Source organism: Dendropsophus ebraccatus, chromosome 3, assembly GCF_027789765.1.
Source record: "Dendropsophus ebraccatus isolate aDenEbr1 chromosome 3, aDenEbr1.pat, whole genome shotgun sequence".
In the NCBI taxonomy this organism is placed as follows: Eukaryota; Metazoa; Chordata; class Amphibia; order Anura; family Hylidae; genus Dendropsophus; species Dendropsophus ebraccatus.
In genome coordinates this window covers 90,024,414-90,047,768 of record NC_091456.1, presented here as the reverse complement: position 1 = coordinate 90,047,768, position 23,355 = coordinate 90,024,414, and the positions used below count along the sequence as shown (strand labels likewise).

The 23,355-nt window shown below is 43.9% G+C and overlaps 1 protein-coding gene across 1 annotated transcript in view; it reads left to right on the top strand.

Moving 5' to 3' along the window:
• Positions 1 to 21,916, top strand: part of NANS (N-acetylneuraminate synthase) — a 48,966-nt gene extending 27,050 nt beyond the window's left edge. Inside the window, exons 3-6 of the mRNA XM_069964376.1 lie at positions 521 to 620; positions 4,610 to 4,764; positions 15,779 to 16,045; positions 20,879 to 21,916. Coding sequence (XP_069820477.1) covers positions 521 to 620; positions 4,610 to 4,764; positions 15,779 to 16,045; positions 20,879 to 21,088 — 732 coding nt within the window. The 3' untranslated portion in view covers positions 21,089 to 21,916. The remainder of the gene's footprint in view (positions 1 to 520; positions 621 to 4,609; positions 4,765 to 15,778; positions 16,046 to 20,878) is intronic.
• The last annotated feature ends 1,439 nt before the right edge of the window (positions 21,917 to 23,355 follow it).

Sequence of the window (23,355 nt, the reverse complement as noted above, 5' to 3'; positions counted from 1 at the left end):
AGAGGGGAGGGGCTGTTAGGAGTGACTGAGCATGGAGCAGTCTTGCAAAGCACAACACCCTGAAATCTTCTCTCAGTAAGTTCATAGAGAAGCACTGACCTTTCTGACCCCAAAACCCTGCTGTTTAGGTGCCCAGACAGTCTCCAAACAGCTGACCTTCATGTCACCTCTTCCTGCTCCCTCATCTCCCTCAGCCCCTCCCCCCTTCATAGGCTTACAATGGAGAGAGCAGAGCCTGTCTTCACTGGCTTCTCTGTAATGAAGACGTGTTTGCCTGATAATGCACAGATAAGAAGTCAGGGGGGGAGGCTGGGAAATTGCTTCTTGAGTACAGAAGGAGGCTTTTTTGGCTGATAAAACCTATTACAGAGTTTCTTAAAATCGCTTATACTACTGATTTCTGCAATAAAAAAATGACAGTTACACTTTAAGGTATTCTTATGTGTTATATATGTTACTTTTTTGTTACCACCTGATTATGGTATTTGACCAACTTTTTCTCTTTTATATTCTGTTGTAGATGGCAGTAGAGTTTCTACATGAACTTGGCGTTCCATTCTTTAAAGTGGGGTCAGGAGACACCAATAACCTCCCCTATATAAAAAAGACTGCCCAGAAAGGTTGGTGAATTCCTTGTGAATAGTAGGTGAATGGCATATTATAAACTAATTTAGAAGGAAGACTAAAATTGTATTGACACTAAAATGAAGGCCCCCTACACCACCTCACAGCATAGTGTGATTGAAAGGCCTGCTGGCAGACTGCATGTTGAAAGGAGGTGATGCCACAGGTTAGAGCTCCGCTTGTCAGTCTCTTTGTAAGGTGGGGGCATAGTGAAGGTTCTGGGGGTTAGAGAGGTAGCAGGTTGGCAGCATCAGACACTCCTCTATGACAATGTAAATAAACAAAATTTGTTTTTACAAGTAGTACAGAAACAAACCACAAAAACAAAGATACTATTTTTGTGCTTGTGTGGTTTTATTGGGGATTCTGAACTGTCACTTTCTCCTTAAAGGGAAATTATCAGAAGCTTATACAAATCTAACCTGCTGATATGTCCCTATTGTGCAGGAGGCTCCGAGGAGAAAGGCACGTCTCTTCATCCTCACCACCATTTCTGTTCACTTAGTTGTTCACTCCACGGTCCAGTAAGACAGTTAGGAGCACTGGGGCACCTTTAGGAGTACTGACCCACCCTCATAGCACTGTTCCGTCCTTGGCTGGCCTGCCCCCTCTAATGATTGTCAATGGAGCAGGCTGGCTGGATCCATCATTGCTATGGGGGCAGGCAGCACTCCTAGCGGTCTTACCGGACCTAGGAGTGAATGCCTACGTGCACGAGAACAGCGCTGAGGATAAAGGTAAGATGCATACGTTCATCCTTGGTGCCTCCTGTGCAGTAGGAGCTATCAGGTTAAATTTGTCAAACGTGCTGATAGTTCTATAGGAGGAATGGTAAAAGCAAACTGCAGCTAAAACCTGACAAAAATAATGGCAGATATCCATATCTAGCCATATCCAAATATGGCAGTGAATCCATTGGATCCCAACGCTTCCTTAATCTTCCAATCAGCTTGAATAAACTTATACATCTTATTTTACTTGGGGAAGGATTTATAAGAGTGCCTCTGCTGCTAAAGTGGAGGATTGTAATATATTATAGCATTGTTTGCAGCTGTCACTTAGAATAATGGCAACTTGTCATATATCCTATGGTAGATGGGGGAATAGCCAAATAATATGGATGTGTGATAAGTAATTCTTATGGGAAAACCCAGTTAAGAAATGTGCGCTGTTGATGACCTCCCACTTAGCAGCTGTCATTCTTAAAGAATAATTGGTTCTTCTAGTCTTTGGACTCCCACACTACCACTAGATGGAAAGGATTGGGGATCTAGGATTAAAAGTATTAGATTTTCCTATACTAGTACAGTAGGTCTATTACTTTACTACAATCAGGCAGAAAAACAAGAATTCAACCTTATGTATTGTTAATAATTTGTAATACTGTTAAATGTCCCTTCATGCTTGTTATCGCCCTGAGGCTCTTGTAGAATCAACTACAAAGATCTCTGCAACTTGTAGGTCTAACAGTACTGACACCACATGTGCAGCAACTGGATATAATTCTACAGATTTATAATAATCTGGAAAATAGGAGCAGTATTTTTTTATTCACTATTAAAGCCAGTTAGTATGTGTAAGTGAAAATAATATAAGGAATTTTGTTGTAATTTTGTTAACATTTTTTATTGATTCTGTTGTCCTGTGGATGTGGAAACCTAATAAAGAATGTATACTCTCCAGTGCCCCCCACAGCAACACAGGTCACTGACAGCCACCAGACCTCATTTTCTCTGTCACAACCCGCTCAGCCAATCATTGACTGCTGCAGTCAGTGACCGGTAGAACATGCAAGAGTTTAAGGAGGCTGACAGGGGCTTGACTGGTGATGCAGCCTGTCCCGTACATACATCTCTGACCTGATATCCCACCACCGTCCCTCACACAACCTCCAATCTTCCAATGACCTCCCTTTCTCCTTGCCTCTTGTTCGTACCTTACACAATTGTGTCCAAGATTTGGAGGAAACCCATCTCTTAATACTAGGCCACAACCCAAAATTATTCTGCATCACACTTTTACTGGCTGCCCTTTATTTTCCTTCTCCCCCTCCTTACCTTGTAAGTTGTAAGCCCCCACGGCCAAGGTCCTCTGTCCTCTTTTACCTGCAGCAGAATTTTCATTCCACTGCAGATATGGGACCTGGCCCCTTAAACACCCGGCTGCCCGCAGCCCTGTCCCGAAGCATACATTACCTGCTTGGCGCCGCGGCTGTGTGACTCTCCCAGCTCCCCTCGCACCTTATCAGCAAATCAGTCCTGCCGTGCACTGATTGGCTGATGAGGAGAGAGGGGAGGCGGGAGCTTCACACAGCCGCGGCACCGAGCAGGTAATGTATGCTTCGGGCCGGGGGCAGCCCTTGAGCATGAATCACCTGCTCCAGGCTCCTGCTTGCTTCGGAGCCTCCCGGGATCTTCCGGTGGTAAGCCAATCAGTCCGCTGTGGCGGGCAGCGCACTGATTGGCTGACCACCAGGAGATGCTGGGAGGCCCCGAAGCAAGCAAAAGCCTGAAGCAGGTGATGATTGCTCCGGGACGGGGCTGTGGGTGGCGGGGGTTAAAGGGGCCGGGTTACTTGTCCACAGCGGAATGAAAATTTCACTGCGGATATGTAACCCCCGTAAACCTTCACGCTACATGGATCCGCAGCGGATTTCGCTGAAATCCCGCAGCGTGAAATCCGCTGCCGATCCTTTATGTGTGAAGGCACCCTTAATGTTGCTTGCAATAAATGAGAATATAAAGACGTACATGCTACAACAGTCGCTTACCTGACAAACCCTCCATCCGGCTAAACACATTTCCGTCAGTGCAAAGCATTGTTTTGTCTCTGTAATTTTGTATGTGCAGATTATCCATATAAATGCTTGGTATCCATCCTATCAATTGTCTGAGCATTAGTTGCAACCTTTACTGTGTTTTTATAGACCATTTTTGTAGTGGCCATGGCTTGCTTTAAAGGGAACCTGTCATGCGGTGTGCCGGGGCAGAGCCCCCCCACCCCCGCGAAGCCCTGGATACTTACTCTTTCCTGGAAGTCCCGCTCCTGGACCCAGTCCTGGGACGGCGATATCACCATCGGAAGCTGAGCGCGTGCTGTATGCTAATTACCAGAGATGAGTCCAACGTCCATAGAAAATGACCGGCGCCGTAGTTTTCTATGGGCGTCGGACTCATCTCTGGTGAGCCGCGCGTGGCTTCCGAAGGCGATATCTCCGTCCCAGGATCGGGACTTCCAGGAAAGAGTAAGTATCCAGGGCTCCACGGGGGGGGACCTGTCCTCTCCCGTTCCGGGGCAGAGCCCGGCCGACTCCCGCTAGAGACCCTTATACTTGCCCTGGAGAACAAAGTCCCACTCCTGGAGCGGCTCCCGCTGCCGAGATATCACCGTCTGAAGGCCAGCGCCAGCACGCATCAGAGATGAGTCCGATGTCCATAGAGAATGAATGGAGCCGTTATTCTCTATGGGCATCAGGACCCATCTCTCTGTTACGCGCGCGCTGGGCTTCCGACATTGATATCTCGGCAGTGGGAGCGGCTCCAGGAGCGTGACTTCGTTCTCCAGGGGTAAGTATAAGGGTCTCTAGCGGGGGGTTGGCCGGGCTCTGCCCCGGCACGGGGGGTGACAGGTTCCCTTTAAGTGTTTATTTTATATGTTACAGTTGAATCATGTGAATGCACTTTAATACAGGCTGTAACTCTGGTTTAAGAAAAGATAAGGATTGTGCTGCAGATTAAAATATATTAAAATGTCTTTTCTCTTTAATGTAGACAGAAAACCTGCTGAACAACATATGCTTCAAATGATGTGTGTGTGTGTGTGTGTATATTATTATATTCATATCCACCCCCTCCCACCCCGAGGAGTCTCTGAGAAGGGAAAAGAATGAGTTAATGCATTATGCGTTTTCAAAAATTATTAAATGTTGTTTACAGTATACTTTTTACAGTATTATTTTCAGTGGAAATCTTTGGTTTTTCTACAGGTCGACCAATGGTGATATCGAGTGGCATGCAGTCAATGGATACTATGCGTCGCGTGTATGAGATTGTAAAACCACTTAATCCAAACTTCTGTTTTCTCCAGTGTACTAGTGCATATCCCCTTCTTCCAGAAGATGTCAATCTAAGTATAATACAAGTGGGTGCTTTATTCATTATATCAAGATTTTATTATTTTGTGGCTACTTAAAGGGGTTGTCTGGGATTTTTCAATAAACTAGCATTGCATTGACCTCTGTGGGTGCTATATGTTCTACATACACTCCTATTTTTGTTTTATTTAGAGCAATTTGTCTTCTCAGGCACAGTTACATGACCACTCTGCCTGTGTTTTTCTTTACTTCCTGTGATATCACGTTCTGTTTCCTTTTTCTGCCAGTGAGGGAACAGGGAGTCATCAGGTGGGTGGGGTTATGCATTTACATTGATTTAGCCCCACCCCTGTAGGAGGAGCCAACATCAGAGCATGACCTAGAGGAGAGGCAGCATGACCTGGAGAGCAGGAGCTAATAGCTGTTTTGTGGGGGACACAGAGATTAGCTATGAAATGCCACCATGATAACAGCTGCGTGTATGTCCCCCAATGTCTTCATGGATTACATCACACACACCAAAACATTGTGAGCCCCATTGGGGACAGGGACAAATTAGTGTCTAAAATCTACAGCACTGCAGAATAGATTGGCGCAATATAAATAAAGGATTATTATAATATAATTTTTTTTTTTTTTAAACTAGATGATTTGATAATATAAGTGATTGGCAGACACTGAGCCACCATGCTGCTCAAAAGACACTTGTAGTAATACAGACATTTCCCTGCCTATGGGTAGAGTGGGTGGAGCTAGATTCAGAGAGGAGGGGAGGTAGAGCCATAGGGCCCTATTCCACAGTAACGATAATCGGCCGGATCGGCCCCATTTGGCCCGATTCGGCTGATTATCGTTCGGTGAAATAGAGAGAATGATCAGCCGATCGTTCATTTAGGGCCAGACCTAAAATCATCGTTCCCCCATTGCGCATCGCTATGGTTGAATAGCGGTGTGCGGCGGGCGACCGACTATTTGACAGGCAGCAGCATCATACATTGCCTGTCAGGTCTTCTCCGCGCCGTCTTCATCCCTGGGTCCCGCGCGCTCTATCTTCAGAATGGCCGGTCAGCTGACGGAGCGATCTAGCAGATCCCCGCTCGTTTACATCGTTGATTGGGCCCTCCTCTGCCCCTGGAATAGGACCCATAGGCTTTCAAAGCTGTGATGTTACTGCTGACCCCTGTGACGTGGAAGTTCTTTATGTAAACAAACGCAAATGCAAAAAGCAGCAACAGAGGATAGAAAAGGTTAGAAAAAAATAACGGACGGATTACAAACTATTCTCTTTTCCAATAAGAAAAATTTGTTGGACAACCTCTTTTAGAACATTAAGAGAAACAGACCAGCCAAAGTTAACACTGCCAGCTTCTGGTTAAAGCACTCAATGCAGTGAAATCCTAGGTGCATTGCTTCCTCGGAAACATGAATATGCAAAAATAGAGCCCGTGGAGCCTCGTTTAAGTCTCGAAACATAGGATTGGCAAGATCTCCCTCCGGGAAGGACCCAGCCATGGAGTGGCTCCTGTCCTGGATTGATATCTGGCCTTGGTTTTTCCCTTGTCATTACATTGACTTATAGGGCTGCTTTATATGGTGGTTTCCCTACAGGAGCCACATCTAGGCTGGGTCCTTCCCGGAGGGATAGCTGGCTAGTCCTTTGTTTCAAGACTCTTAAATGAGGCTCCACAGGCTTTTTTTTTTTTTTTTTTGCATATTCATGTTTCCCAAGGACCAATGCACCTACGATTTTACTGCATTGAGCGCTTTAACCAGCAGCTGGCTGTGATATCTTTGGCTGGTCTCCCAGAAATCAGCGATCTGTTTGCTCCACACTGATGAGTTACAACACCCCGAAACGGCTGTCTGTGGATACCTGGCCTTGGTTCTTCCCTTGTCATTACCGTATTTTCCGGCATATAAGATAACCCCTGACCTCAAGGGTATAAACCCACACACTGTATATGCAGCGTATTTACTGCTGCAATACGCAGCAGATTAGATCTAAATAACTGAACACAGCATCAAATCTGCACCATCAAATCTGCTGCGTATTTGTTGCGTATCTGCTGCGTATACGGAGTGTGGGTTTGTACCCTTAAGAAGATTTTCAGGGGTTTGTCTTATACGCCGGAAAATGTTAACTGCAGCTAAAAAAAAAAAAAAAAGTTAACTCACCTGGGGCCCGTTCCCAGCATCCGCGCGTTTCCTGGCCGTTGCCTGATGTACACTGCCTGCGCTGGGGATCGCCGAAGCTCTCCCGAGCAGCTGAACGTCTCATTGTAGACGCTCTACTGCCGGCAGAGCTTCGGGAGAAGCATAGAGGCTTCGGGTACTTCACACTGCCTGTGTTGGGAACGGGACAGGAAATGCGTGGCTGCCAGAACGGGCCCCAGTTGAGTTAACTTTTTTTTTTAATAATGGTCGCCCCATACAGTGGGGATTCAGCAATTTTGAGCTCCCCCACCGTATGGTGTGACCATACCCGGCGTAGAAGACGAGACCCGATTTCTAAGAAGATTTTTTTGGAGTTAAATTTGTTTTATACACCCGAAAATAGGGCCACTTAAATATAGTGGTTTTGGTGGTTTCCCTACAGGAGCCACCCCTTGGCTGGGTCCTTCCTGGAGGGATATCTGGCTAGTCCTGTGTTTTGAGACTCTTAAATGAGGCTCCACAGGCTCTTCTTTTTATTTTGTATATTCTTTTAGGACATGTGGGTTGCAGAATGGTGTAATTAAGAGTTTTTTCATGTATTAGTGGGTCAAAGATTAGGATGCCGTATATAGAGCCCATGCTTCCCTAAACAGAAACGCACCCTATTAATGAGTTACACAATACAAAGAAGGAAAGCTATGTGTCAGAAAGGCTGCACTCCACAATGAATATCAATTAAAAAAAAATTTTTATTGCATGAAAAAGCAGGGTGATCAGACAATACAATACAAAACATAGAAACAAAGAGCCAAATATAAAGAATAAAAACGCTTAAACTGTTGTCTTATTTTTTGTATCTGGCCCTTTGTTTCTATGTTTTGAATTGTATTGTCTGATCACCCTGCTTTTTTATGCAGTAAAAATAACACATAGCTGTCCTTCTTTATTTTGTCTATTGTATTTTCTATGCTACACCTAAATACTCATGAGTATTTGTTTGTTTGAGTGGTGCCCACCGATTTATAAGCTGTACTATTACACAAAGCAATTTTTCGACGATAAACAAGCCCAAACGACTGCTATGGCGAATGACCTGAAATTGTTCACCCAATTACACGGAACGATGATCGTTACTTATAATTGTTATTGCGTTCGCCGCTACTGCAAATGTTCGAACAACATCTTACTACATACAAATGATTTGCAAACGATCAATGATAAAAAAGGTCCAAATTCTATTAAACGGCCAACGATTTCTCGCTGGTTGTTTAATGGTTGTCTGCTATTACACTAAACGATTAACGTTCAAATCCGAACGATTTAACAATTTTTCAAATGATGATCGTTCCGTGTAATACCACCTTTAGGCTATACACTTCAAATAGCTGTCTTCTGTGGCACCCCACTCCAAATACATTTGCAGTAGGCTGACACCAGATTCATCGCAGCTTGGGATTCCTTCATGAGAGGATCTCACATTAGATGCCCGTCTTTATTTTTATTTATTTTTTTCTCCTAATATTTCACAGTTTGACTGATATTTACTTAATGTAATAGGTTTTCATTAAAGGGGTAGTGCGGCGCTCAGAAATTATTCACAGAATAACACACATTACAAAGTTATACAACTTTGTAATGTATGTTATGTCTGTGAATGGCCCTCTTCCCCGTGTCCCACCACCCCCACCCGTGTACCCGGAAGTGTGGTGCGCTATACATACCTGTCACGTGCCGACACCAGTCTTCTATCTTCATTCAGCGACGTCTTCTTCGGGCGGACGGCGAACAGCTCCGACTGTTCCGAATGCCGTCCGCCCTCTGCAGCGTCATCCGATGCTCAGCCGCGATTGGCTGAGCATAACTGTGCTCAGCCAATCGCGGCTGAGCACGGTTGTGACGCGGCGGAGGGGGGACGGGCGGCAGCGACTCAGCCGTCCGTCCGAAGATGACGTTTGGCACAAGATGGCGGACGGCCCTTGACACGGATCAGGTAATGTATAATGCACCACACTTCCGGGTACACAGGTGGGGGTGCGGGGACACGGGGAACGGGGCGATTCACAGACATAACATACATTACAAGGTTGTATAACTTTGTAATGTGTGTTATTCTGTGAATAATTTCTGAGCGCCGCACTACCCCTTTAAGGTTTCTATCACCTGGGTCTGAATTATTAGGCTTCTTACAATAATGCAACTTATTTAAGTGCTGCTGCATAACTAAATATTTTATTATTTTTATAACCTATGTTTAGGGCTATAGCTGTTACACGTCTGCCCTTATCCAAAGAGTTGTTACTTGACAGTCTTGCTGGAGTTTGCATTCTTGAGATGCAGAGCAAACCTGTAAAAATGCTCTTTGTCACTGTTAATTAATCTCCCTGCAGCCTATACCTTATGCCACAGTAACAGTAATTACATTTGGTTTTCCCTCCTCAGCAGACCAAAGCTGTCAATAAAGATCGGGTTCTGTCATTATATTTGGGACCCTGAAGATGCTGGCAACACAGGGGAGCTCCTTCTGGTCTCCTGTAAAAGAAAGGGCCAACTGCTGCAAACAGGTTCAGAGCTAAAGATGCAAGCACAGGGGAGCTGCCTTCTGTCCCCAGTCCCTGCATCCTGCACTGGTCCCGACACAGGGAGGAAGGGGTTAAGTTAGTTAACCCTTCCTCCCTATGCAGGATACAGGCACCAGGTAAAGAAGGCAACATCTCTCTGCCTACATAATCGGTGTGCAGCCCTGCTTGAGGAGGTGGTTAATTCTTCCCTGCCATGCTGTAAATGAATCAGTTGAAATAAATTGTACATACTTACTGATCAGTGGTGCAGTGTTTTTTTTAGAGATCCTTTGCTCCGTTCCTGAAGTATGGCCTTCCTTTCTGTGTATACTGAGTAGGCCTGGTGCATTGGAGGTGGGCCTAGTAATGGGAGGAGATTTGATTCTTTGAGCCCGCCTTCTGTGCCCCAGACCTGATCATTAACATATAGAGGAAGGAAGATCATATCTCAGGAACCGGGTGACTGATCTCTTAAAGAACGGCACCGCCGGAACCAGCGCAGCATGTGCACAACTTATTTCAACAGATTCATTTACAACCTGGGCTGTACACTGAAAATGTGGTGAAAACAGGTGAGCTGCTTTCTCTCCCCTGTGTCTGCATCCTGCACTGCGCTGCATACTGTATAGAAACTCTGCACTTACCCCTCCCTGCTCCTGGCTGTTTCTTTAGCTGCATCGCAGCCTCTAGTGACTGTCACATGATCACTGGAGGCTGCAGTGCAGGGAAAAATGCAGTACAAACAGGCGTGGGGAGGGGCAAGTGTAAGGTTCTGTTTTCACATTGTGTTTGTTACCACATTGTGGGAAAACAACCTTTCAGCACTTTGTAAGTGCTCTTTCACACTGTACTAGCCATTGCCACTAGTGTATGCGCTTGCGTACTGCAGGCAGGATCTGGACTTGCAATTCCACGTCCCATCCACAGCTTGCAACCACATGCGGCAGCTGCAAGTGTCCTCCGTTTACCAATATCTTTTTATTTTTTGTTTTTCAGATACCAGTATCCTGAAGACTACATTTAATTCTGTGGACTATGTTGACGACCACCAATTTAAAAAAAGAGGTGTGGGGGGGTGTTTATTTAAATTTTAAAAAATTGTTTTGTCCCCCCCCCCCTCACTGTACAGGCTTAGTGCTGGCAGCTGTTTGATAAACAGCATCCATTACTAAACTACCCTAGTACTCACTGTCACAGGGATACTGGAAAGAACCTGCTACCAGCAGTCCTGGAGCATCAAAAAAATGGCGCTCTGGGACTAGGTGGTAGCACTAGCCTGCTACCTCCTAGAGCAAGAGTGCCATTTTTTTTATGCTGGGGACTGTTTCCAGTACCCCTATCATGGTGGATACTGGGGTAATTCTGTTAGTGTTCGGTTAGTGTAGGCCTGTTAAATACCCAACACTGAGACCTAGATTAGTAATAGATGCTGTCTATCAGCCTCCAGTGCTAAGCCCGTAAAGTGAGGAGAAAAAAACAAATCAGTGAATTTTTTTTTTATTGAAATAAAAACACCCTCACACCCCTCATTGACAATTTTATTACAGAAAAAAAATCCAGTGGCCATTGATGTAGTCCACCAAATGTAGAGTGTAGTCTTCAGGATACTAGGATCTGAAAAACAAAAAAAGGGAAAAAAAGTTAGAAAGTGGGGGTTTACTGGCCATCAGGAGGTTAACCTTTTTTGTTGGTGGGCATATACTATATACTCCTACTAAGCAGAGAGCATCACACATGACAGACCTATGAATTACCATTTGATTAGATACCTAGGCTCAGCAGCACTGTGCCGACTATCTTGAGATTAGATGCAAAGGCACTGAAGAACTTTATTACATATTATATACTTGGATGCACTGGCCCAGTAGCTTCAGATATTGTAGGTTTAGATACAATCCGCTAAAAATTGCTGTCACAAATTACAGGTGTGGATGCACTGTAGAAACTGTGCAGAGCAAAATACGGGCCATGCTTCTAAGAATATGGTGCACACATGCTTGGAATTTGGCAGCGTACATGTTTGGTATCTGGGGGCACGGTCTGTGTACAGCTGTCATCCTCAAAATACAATAAGCTGTTATGGTAGTTGACATTATCTGCGAGAATTCCTCAGTATGAACCCACCCTAGCACAGGATGCTCTAGCCTGCTGTCCTTTGGAGATGGCGGTGCTGTAAGTTTCTCTATTGCCTCATTCACATGTCTTCAAAATCTGGATCTAAATTCTTGACAAATTTATATCTAATTGGTTTCTATGTTCCTATTCACACATCTGTAAATTTTGCGGTTCCGTCATCCTATGACGCAAAAAAAAGGACGTGTCCTAGTGCGGACCGTAATTGTGGAACGGACGGAAAGTCCATTCTCCATTCTGTCCAGTTGAGGAAGGCTTAATGCCGAAATGTCCGGTCATATGTATTCTGATGACTTTTCTATAATAAAATATTTTTGAAGCATGATATGGTGAGTGCCGAGAATGGACTTTTGAAATGTTATGAGGATTTTTTTCTTACTACGAGCACCACCCTCGACACAGACGTGCCGTCTAAAAAAAAAAAAAAAACAAAAAACAGTTTTTTATGGGATTTATATTTCTGCAAATATTGTGAGCGCTACCTCCACAATTCTAGCATTCAGCATCATTTGGATGATACTACAGACTAACTTTTGCAGATTGCGGACAGAAAATATGGTCTCAAAATATTATCCCCAAAAATATACATATGTGAATAAGGCCTTCTATCTGTATGTAATGCAGTCTGCCCTCTGCTGGTAAAAGGGAGTATCTCCCACACTTTTCTTCAGCAGATTAGACGATGGTTTTAAACAGCTAGAAAATGATAGTCTTTAAAAAGAGCTAGGGGAGACACAAGGGCATCATGGGGACATTTTAACCCTTTAACACCGCTCCACATGTTGTGTATGTATGCCTTTGGTCACAGATGTCCTTTATCATAGCTGGACCTTAATGGCTGTAAACACTCTTCCCAGGATAGTGTACAGCAGTCATGTCAAGCTCTGGCCCATGGTGCCATTTTTTTTGGCCCGCCAGGCAATTCAGAATTTGAATTACATGTGGCCGGCCATGGCTACTATATAAGAGACTATGGGGGAGGGCTGGCTACTGTATGAGACTATGGGGGAGGGCTGCTACTGTATAAGACTATGGGGGAGGGCTGGCTACTATATGAGACTATGGGGAAGTCTGGCTACTATATGAGACTACAGGGAAGGGCTGCCTACTATATAAGAGATTATGGGGGGAGGGCTGGCTACTATAAAAGAGACTATTGGCGAGGGCTGGCTACTATATGGAACACTTGGGGAGCTGGCTACTATTTGGGCACTATTGGGAGGGCTGGCTACTATATGAGACTACAGGGTGGGCTTGCTACTATAAAGGAGACTTGGGGAGGGCTGGATACTATATGGGACTATGGGGGAGGGCTCACTACTTTATAAGAGAATATGGGGGATGGCTACTATATGATACTATGGGGGAGGGCTGGCTACTATTTGGGCACTATTGGGAGGGCTGGCTAATATGTGGGGCAATTTTGGTTGGGTTGGCTACAACATGGGGCAGTATTGGAGGGGTTGGCTATTACATGGGTTTGGGTTTATTCATATCATATAGCAATTTATCATGTAATTTATCATAGTGCACAGCGCTGGGAGACTCCTACCACTGACAGTGTCAGGAACACCACACGCTACTCTGACAGTGCCAGGACCGCCGAATTCGCGCTTCAATAATTATCAAGTTTGGCCCGCGACTTTGTCCAATTTTTTTATTTTGGCCCACTGTGTATTTGAATTTGACACTGCTGGTGTACAGTGTGGCTTGTGACTCACCTGCCCTCTTGGGATTTGACAGGCTAGCATCAGAACACATAGTTATGTGTACTTTATTGTTTATACAGGTCTGTCTTTAGATCGGGGTAACAGCTGTCATTGTTAGAGTAGTGAAATTAAGTTACTGCTAAATGCTGCTCCACCATTCACCAGCAGATGGCAGACTGCACGTTGTATTGCAAATCAGCATTGCCCATGTCCATCCCCTTCTCTGGCTGCCATGTTCCCTACTCTTTTTTTATTAGCGAGATAGTTGGAGGCAGGGGAGGGTATTAAGGAAACCTGACACCATTCCCCTTTTTAAAGGTACAATCCTAAGCTTTGGACCCCCCACTGTCTAGTAGTAAATGTGTCCCTGCAGACGTTGGTAATGCTTAGTAATATGGTTTAATATTCATTTAATTTATTTCTTCTATACACTGCTCAAAAAATAAAGGGAACACTCAACACATCCTAGATCTGAATGAATGAAATTTTCTCTTTGAATACTTTTGTTCTGTACAAAGTTGAATGTGCTGCAACAAAATCACACAGAAATCATCAATGGAAATGAAATTTATTAAAGGGGTCATCCAGAGAAAATATCTTTCCTTCAGATCAACTGATTTGTAATTTACTTCCAATAAAAAAAAATCGCCAGTCTTTCCATACTTATTAGTAGAGATAAGCGAACATGCCGAGGTTCGGCTTCTGTATCCCAGTTTTCCAGGCGGTCCTCCGGCTGTATCCTCCCTCTCCACAGAGCGGGCAGTCAGAAGCCGAGAGTTCAGGTTCATACAAACCCAAACCTCGGCAGGTTCGCTCATCTCTACTTATTAGCTGCTGTATGTTCTGCTGGAAATGTTTTATTTTTAATCTGACACGGTGCTCTCTGCTGACATCTCGGACTGAGACACTTTGTGTCGGTTTTCTATGAATCCCCATAGAAAACCTCTCCTGCTCTGGACTGTTCCTGTCTCAGCCAGAGATGTCAGCAGAGAGCACTGTCAGACTGAAAATAAAACATTTCCTGCAGAACGAACAGCAGCTGATAAGTATGGGAAGATTTTTTTTAATGGAAGTAGATTACAAATCTGTATAACTTTCTGACGCCAGTGTATTTGAAAGAAAAAGATTTTCGCTGGACAACCCCTTGGAGGGCTTAGATTTGGAGTAAAAAAAAAAAAAAATTAAGTGCAAAAACACACTTCAGGCTGATCCAACTTTAAAACAAGTCAAAATGAGGCTCAGTATTGTGTGTGACCTCCACGCACCTGTATGACCTCCATACAACGCCTGGGCATGCGCCTGATGAGGTGGCGGATGGTCTCCTGAGGGATCTCCTCCCAGACCTAGACTAAAGTCTCCAACTCCTGGAAGTCTTTGGTCCAACATGACATTGGTGGATTGAGCGAGACATGATGCCCCAGGTGTGCTGAATCGGATTTAGGTCTGGGGAACGGGTGGGCCAGTCCATAGCTTCAGTGCCTTCATCTTGCAGGAACTGCTGACACACTCCAGCCTTATGAGGTCTAGCATTGTCCTGCATTAGGAGGAACCCCGGGCCAACTGCACCAGCATATGGTGTTACAAGGGGTCTGAGGATGTCCTCTTATTACCTAATAGCAGTCAGGCTACCTCTGGCGAGCACATAGAGAGCTGTGCGGTCCTCCAAAGAGAGGCCACCCCACACCATTACTGACCCACTGCAATACCGGTTATGCTGAAGGATGTTGCAGGCAGCAGATCTGTGAGCACGACCCCCATCTGTGATCTCATACCATCCTCATGGAGTCGGTTTCTAACCGTTTGTGCAGACACATGCACATTTGTAGCCTGCTGGAGCTCATTTTGCAGGGCGCTGGCAGTGCTCCTCCTGTTTCTCCTTGCACAAAGGCGGAGGTATCGGTCCTGCTGATGGTTTGTTGCCCTCCTATGTCCTCATCCACATATCCTGGTCTACTGGCCTGTCTCCTGGTAGCTTCTCCAGTCTCTGGACACTAGGCTGACAGGCACAGCAAACCTTCTTGCCACAGCTCATGTTGATGTACCATCCTGGATGAGCTGCACTACCTGAGCCACTGGTGTGGGTTGTAGAGTCCATCTCTTATTACCATGAGTGTGAAAGCACCACCAAGATTCAAAAGTGACCAAAACATCAGCCAAAAAGCATAGGTACTGAGAAGTGGTCTTTGGTCCTCACCTGCAGAACTACTCCTTTATTGAGTGTCTTGCTAATTGCCAATAATTTCCACCTGTTGTCTATTCTATTTGCACACTAGCATGTGAAATTGATTGTCAGTGTTGCTTTTTTAAGTGGACAGTTTGATTCACCAAAGTTTGATTTACTTGGAATCATATTGTGTTCCCTTTATTTTTTGAGCAGTGTATTTGCAGTTGCACACGTATTTTGGCAGTGGAGTGTTAGTGGACTAGTCTAGTCAGGTAAACTGAATGCATGTGTTTTTTTTTTTAATTCACGTTTTATGGTTTTGATCTGTTATTTTCCCTTTTAGGAGTTTAAGTCTGCCTTTCCAGACATCCCAATTGGTTACTCAGGCCATGAAACTGGCATTGCTATTACTGTTGCAGCTGTAGCCATGGGAGCCAAGGTTGTGGAGCGCCATGTAACCCTAGATAAGACCTGGAAAGGAAGTGACCATCAGGCTTCCCTTGAACCAAAAGAACTGGCTGAGCTAGTCAATTCAATAAGGCTTGTAGAAAAGGCAATGGGAACTCCAGTAAAACGTCTCCTGCCATGTGAAATGTCTTGCTTCAACAAGGTAACATCTACATCTCTAATACTTTTTTCATAATTTTTATTGTCATTTAACAAAGCAATTATGCAAAAGAACACTGCAGAGATACCATCACATGTCTCGACGTCAGTGAACTAGCCAGACCTTCCCTCCAGGAAGGAACAACCGAGCCAAAGGCGTTCTCCAGTCAAGGAAACCACCTCAGCGAGGTATCCATCCACAGACAGCTGTTTCTGGATTTTTGCCCCTCATCAGTTTGGAGTAGGTTTCTGGCTAGTGGGAGCAATGACTAGTAACCAAAAGGACACTGGTTGACCTTAGGCCAGAAACCTACTCCACACTGATGAGGGGCAAAAACCCCGAAACAGCTGTCTGTGGATGGATACCTTGCTGAGGGAGTTTCCTTGACTGGAGAACGCCTTTGGCTTGGTTGTTCCTTCCCGGAGGAAGGTCTGGCTAGTTCACTGACGTCGAGACATGTGATGGCGTATTTTAACACAGAACAATTGTATAAAGCCAACCTGCGTTTTGCCTGCTTATTTTTAAGACTGATTCACGCAGCAAATACATCAAGTGGGTTTGTACCCTTCTTTTGCATATTTGATTTCCCAGGGGGCAATGTTGTAGAATACACTGACGTTGAGACACGTGATTGTGTCTCTGTGGTGTTTTGGTTGATCTCCCTGAGGTCAACCAGCGTCCTTTAACAAAGCAATGGCGGGAATAAATCCCAGGTATAATAAATTGAGCAACTTCTTAATCAGATCACTATTTTGCCATCCAAGAAGATTCGTTGGGAAAAATCTTTAAATAGGATTCTGATGTGTCTGTGCTCGGACAGGCAAGGATCACTTTCCAAGTGTTTACAAGTAAACATGGAAAATGACCCGAATGTAGTAAATAGCTACGGACCATTTAAAGGAATAAGGAGGGGAAAAAGTTTTTCAATCAAATGGTTTCAGATTTGTAAATTATGCCTATTTAAAAATCTTGTGTTTTACAGTACTTAGCAGCTGCTGTATGTCCTGCAGGAAGCAGTGGTTTCTTTCTGCACAACATACAGCAGCTGATAAGTACAAGAAGACATACAGATTAGTAAATTACATTTTAAAATCCAGTTGAAAAAATAAAAAATTATCCAAAGTACCCTTTTAACGCCTTGAGAACCCATGACGTACCTGTACATTATGGCACCTGTACCTACAGACACACATGAGCCCTTATTTTTTTGCATCACTAATTGTACTTTGCAATGACAGATAATTTTTTCATAAAATACTGCGAAACCGGAAAAAAAGATTATTTGCTTGGGGAAATTGAAAATAAAATGCTTTTAAAAATCTGAATCGACAACCCCCCCATTTTCTAAATAAAAATAATGATATTTAATATCGCTGCGTGTGTAATCAACCAATCTCTTAAATTATCGTATTCCTGATCTCGCACAGTAAACTGCTTGAGCGCAATTTCCTAAGTGCAAAATTGCGCATACAATCTAGTAAGATTGTGTACAAAAAAGTTGCATATACACAAACAAGGTACCGATAGAAAATACAAACCATGGCACAAAAAATGACAGCCCCATAGACCAAAAAATAAAAGCGTTAGAAGCATGGTCATAGAGCAATTTTAAGGAACATTTTATTTTTTTTAAATGTTTTTTAAAAGCCATACAATAAAATGAAAGTTATAAGAGTTACATATCGTCGTAATCGTACCGACATGAGGAACATGTATAACATGCCAGTTTTACCCAAGGGCAAACGGCGTAAACACAAAACCCCCACACAAAAAAAAAAATTGCGTTTTTATTTTCCATTTTACAACACAATTTTTTTTTTTTTTTCTGGTTTCACAGCATATTTTATGCAAAATTTAAGCCTGTCATTGCAAAGTACAATTAGTGACGCAAAAAGTAGTGGCTCATGTGCGTCTCTAGGGCAAAAATGCAAGCGCTATGGCGTTTTAAACAAGAGAAGGAAAAACAAAAGTGCAAAAATGAGAATTGGTCCTGTCTTTAAAGGGTTAAACAGCCCCTCTAACATTTTTCTCCATCCTATACAAAGTCCTTGCAGCAGGCGCTGCAGATACAATGTAGCGTAACATGTCCACTGTTGAAATTAATGGCCACCCATGTTATGCTGGAGAATATTTCAGTATCCGGTGTGGGGGGGGGGGGGTTGCTTGTGAGTTGCATGAAGTCATCGCAAGTAGCTTACAAAGTGACTAACTGAAGGAGTGAGACTAGGTGTAAGTTGTAAGGCATTGCTTTTTCCTCCTGTCATTTGTTCGCTGGGGCAATACTCAAAAATATTTATTTGTATTTTTTTCATTTAGTAATAGGGAATTGTGATCCCTATTAAGTTATATCGTCCTCACGTTTAGCTTTAAACACATTTCTTCACTCCCTTAGTCATTTTCATCATCCTATATTAGAATAAATTCTAATTTGTTTGCACACGTATTTTCTGGTGACTATTTTTTTTTTTTTTACCAGCCCTCAGTTGGTTAAAGGGGTACCTTGAACTGGTGGTGGTGTTTTTTTTAAATAATACATTGCTTTAATACTTTTTAATATAACTTCATTAAAAAAATTTTTTAGTGTTTTGGTTTTTTCTTTTTTTTCTTCAGTACTACTAGTTTTTTCATTAAGCCATCAGCATCCCCCCAATTAGACACCTGACAGGTGTGGCACCTGTCATTAGCCATTTTAATGGCATGATCCCCTTTATATTGTAGCATTGAAAGGGTTAAAAGACTGCCAACAGCGAGATGGCAATTAGCTGCGGGGAGTCTGCCACATGTTTCTGTCGGCCCCCTCCTGTTTATGTAGTGGGCTCCTCTCAGGAGCCCACTCCATTCACCCCTTTACAACAGGGGGAGCTTATTGGAGAGTTGCAGCACTGTGTAGCTGTGCTCCTTACTTAAGTTTCCTGCATCTTAAAGGGGTTATCCAGCGTGGGGGCACTTTTTTTGGGGGGGGGACCGGGGAGGAGGTGGCTGAAATAAAAGACGTCCACTCACCTCTCCGGTTCCAGCAGCGGGTCCGTTTGAAGTCCACTCGGATCCCGCCTCCTTCACTGAGTGGCTGAGTGGCCCTGAGACGTAGCGTCTCGGGCGGCGTCAGACACCAGGAAGCGGCCGGGGACCGGAGTGCCGCGATCCGGAGTGCCGCGATGAGTGACCCGCCGCTGGAACCGGGGAGGTGAGTGGACGTCTTTTATTTCAGCCACCTCCTCCCCGGTTCCCCCCAAAAAGTGCCCCCACGCTGGAAAACCCCTTTAAGCCAAAATGGCTAGGAATACAGCTTGATGCAGCAGCATAGTCACCTAAATTAAGTCTGTCTAAACCACAGCCATAGACATTGTTAAATAGGTCACATTAAAGGAGAAGTCCAGCCAAAATTAATTTTTGATATGTTGTTACTTATGAAAAGTTATACAAATTTCTAATGTACATTAATTATGGGAAATGCACATATACTGCTATTTCCCTTAATTTAGTAGATCAGGAAGTGTTAGAAATATCTCTGAAGAAGTGACGTCACGACCCAGGGTGTAATTCCCATGGAGTGTCCAGCAGGGGGCGCTCTCTATATAGAAGTCTATGGGACTTTATTGTTTCTATGGGTTTCTATGTAATGTAATGTAGTGTACAGTGCTTTATTGAATGAATACATCTATGGAATACTTTGGGGAGCAAGTGTCCCTGCTCCCCAAAGTATTGCATAAATGTATTCATTCAATACATTCAATACACAGTAAGCCCGCCGATCCGCCGCATTCCCGCCGATCCGCCACACGCTGATCCGCCGCATTCCCGCCGATCCGGACCATATACATTGAACTACAGCTCCCATCATCTGCTTCTAGTATGAACAGGTGATGGGAGCTGTAGCTGGGTAATGGATATGACATGCCGCCGGGCGCAGGGGGGAGCCGCTCAGTACACAGGAGCGCTCCCCCCTCCTCCTCCTCCTTCCGTGATAACTTCCGCCTATACCAATGCTGAGTCCCTGCCTGGCCGCCGCTCTCCGCTCTCCCCCCCATACATACCGGCTCCCGATGCATCCTGGTGTCCGCGCTGATGCCGGGAGCCGGTATATGAGAGCGGAGAGCGGCGGCCAGGCAGGGACTCAGCAGTGCTATAGGCGGAAGTTATCCCGGAAGGAGGAGGAGGAGGAGGGAGCGCTCCTGTGTACTGAGCGGCTCCCCCCTGCGCCCGGCGGCATGTCATATCCATTACCCAACTACAGCTCCCATCACCTGTTCATACTATAAGCAGATGATGGGAGCTGTAGTTCAATGTATATGGGCCGGATCGGCGGGAATGCAGCGGATCGGCGGGAATGCAGCGGATCGGCGGGCTTACTGTGTATTGAATGTATTGAATGAATACATTTATGCAATACTTTGGGGAGCAAGGACACTTGCTCCCCAAAGTATTCCATAGATGTATTCATTCAATAAAGCACTGTACACTACATTACATTACATAGAAACCCATAGAAACAATAAAGTTCCATAGACTTCTATATAGAGAGCGCCCCCTGCTGGACACTCCATAGGAATTACACCCTGGGTCGTGACGTCACTTCTTCAGAGATATTTCTAACACTTCCTGATCTACTAAATTAAGGGAAATAGCAGTATATGTGCATTTCCCATAATTAATGTACATTAGAAATTTGTATAACTTTTCATAAGTAACAACATATCAAAAATTAATTTTGGCCGGACTTCTCCTTTAAAAACAAGTTTAGTCAAATTAAATCGCCATTTAAAAGGGGTTTTATTTTAAACCAGGAATAGACTATATGCGACCTGTTTAAATAATGTGTCCTTTATCTCTCCTCAGCTTGGTAAATCCGTAGTGGCTAAAACTAAAATCCCTGCAGGCACTGTGATAACTCTCAACATGTTGACAGTGAAGGTGGCCGAGCCACGTGGCTTCCCTCCTGAGGAGATCTTTGACCTTGAAGGCAAGACAGTTAAGAGAGACATCGAGGAGGACGAATCTGTCACAGAAGAAGCAATAGAGAATTACAACACAAGAACGAAATGTTAATAGATTTTAAGCCTGACCATTATCCAATGTTTTTTCTCCAATCACCTTTTACCTTACAATACATGTTCTATGTAGAAGTCAGTTGCACAGGGTTTTGGATCCATTTTGTAACAAATTATTCAAGTGGCATGTCCGATCGAATTGCTGTACTAGATTTGTCAAGTCTAAATGGGTGAAAGTGCTGTTGCTTGTAAGGCTGTGACAACGCATGGCAATCACTATGTTTTGTAAGCAGATTTTAAAAATTGCAAATCACAGCATTTTGTGAATGATTTTATTAGTTTGATATATATTTAAAAAAAATCTATGAAAAAAAAAAAGCTGTGGATCTACTATGGAGCTTCCTAGGAAATTATTTCACACCACCCCCTGTGTTGTATCATTATTCTTCCTTTATGTAATGATTGCATCCATTAATTGCACATAGAGCACGAGTTAGACAAAGATCCCCCAATGAACTTCAAAGCTGAGTATCATGCATTTGAATTGAACCATAAACTTTTTACAGCATGCTTACTGGAATATTGGTTGTTTTTTTTTTTGTTTGTTTGTTTTTTTTGCAATATATTTTCTTCCTGGCATGTTTGCATTCAGTGTATCACAATGTCCACCCACAACCCTTGATTTATGAATCTGGCTTTTATTAGAACGGAATCCATAATGCATGAGTTACCATCCTGGGAAATACAGTTTCTATGAATGTTTCAAAAATACTTTAAGAGTTTGTTGAATGGTGTGTAATTGTTCAAACTACTCATTTTCAATTTATTAAACTCTTGCACTTTGTTAACAGGATACACTTTCTGAATAAACAGTCCTTTACAAAAAGGAGTTTATAGAGATTATTGCTGTTTTTATGGCTAGCTTGATTAAGGGGTTGCCTGTTGTTGGATCATCCTTGTATACACTGATGAGGAGTGCAGAAAGTACCCCTCTAGCGCACAGGCATGCAAGATTTATGTAGACTTGTGTGCCATCATAAATTGTCCTAAATATGGCGCACTCAGAGGCTAAACTGTCCTAAATATGGCGCACTCAGAGGCCAAGTCCTCTCTGTGTTGCTTCTGTCCCTACCTCTCCCTGCCAGTCTGGCATGAGTGGCGAAGATGGCAAAAGGATCACGTGATGATATTTTGTGAAGCTATTACAATATAGCACTGACCTTCTTAATGCTTACAATTTGTTTTCATTCCTTAAAGTTTAGGCAAGTAACTCTTTTCGTCCGGAGCCAATGACATATTGGCACAAGCCTTAGTGGAGGAACACCTGTCCCTAAATCTAACCTGCTCTAATCTAATCTGCTGATATCTCCCTATAGTGTTCTGTGTGCTGAGGATGAAGGTAAGTTTCTTTTCTTCCTTGGCGCCATTTCTGTGATATTAGAAGTTTCATCCCTGTGCTGTCATTTTGGTGCACTGGTGGTTGGGACTACTGTACTTAGCCAGCCTGCCTCTCCTAATGAATATCAACCGGCCAGGTACCGATTAGTGCACTGGGGTGGTAGTCCTGCCCCCAGTGCACCAGAATAACTTAAAGGATACCAATCTGCATAATTGTGCTGATATGGTCCTTACAGCACAGTATGGAGCTACTGATTAGCTCGTGGAGCATGTCAGCAGTGTCTGCAGCAGTAGCTTTAAAAAGTTGAAAAAACGAAAATTACTTACGGTAATTGTTTTTCTTTGAGCCCATGACAGCACTCCTGGAGAGCGTCCATCCCCCTTCTCACAAGACAGGAAATTGCCGCCAGGCAATTAATTAATCAAGCTTTAAATAGGCAGGACCACCTCCTTACACCAGTTCGTTCCACAAGTATCCTGGATTCTAGAAGAAAGCACAATTCTGCTCTCCAGCAGAGAAAAATATCTCCCCTCAACGGAGAGTTCATAATCTACCCAAGCAGGCAGAAATAAAGACTAAACTCTACTGCAACTTGAATGGAGTCTAGAAAAAATGTATATCTTTAATCTTTTATAATTCACCCAGTGAAAAACTGAAAACAACTATTCTATATATTTACATGGGAGGGTATTTAGAGGGGTGCTGTCATGGGCTCAAAGAAAAACAATTACCGTAAGTAATTTTCGTTTTCCCTCTTCGCCCTATGACAGCACCCCTGGAGACTAGACTAGGCTTAATTAGGGAGGGACTACAGCCTGCAAAACCTTTCTCCCAAAGGAGAGGTCTTCGCTTCCTGGTAACTGTAATCTATAGTGCCTAAAAATAAGTATGTGGCGAGCTCCAGGTAGCAGCTCTGCAAATCTGAG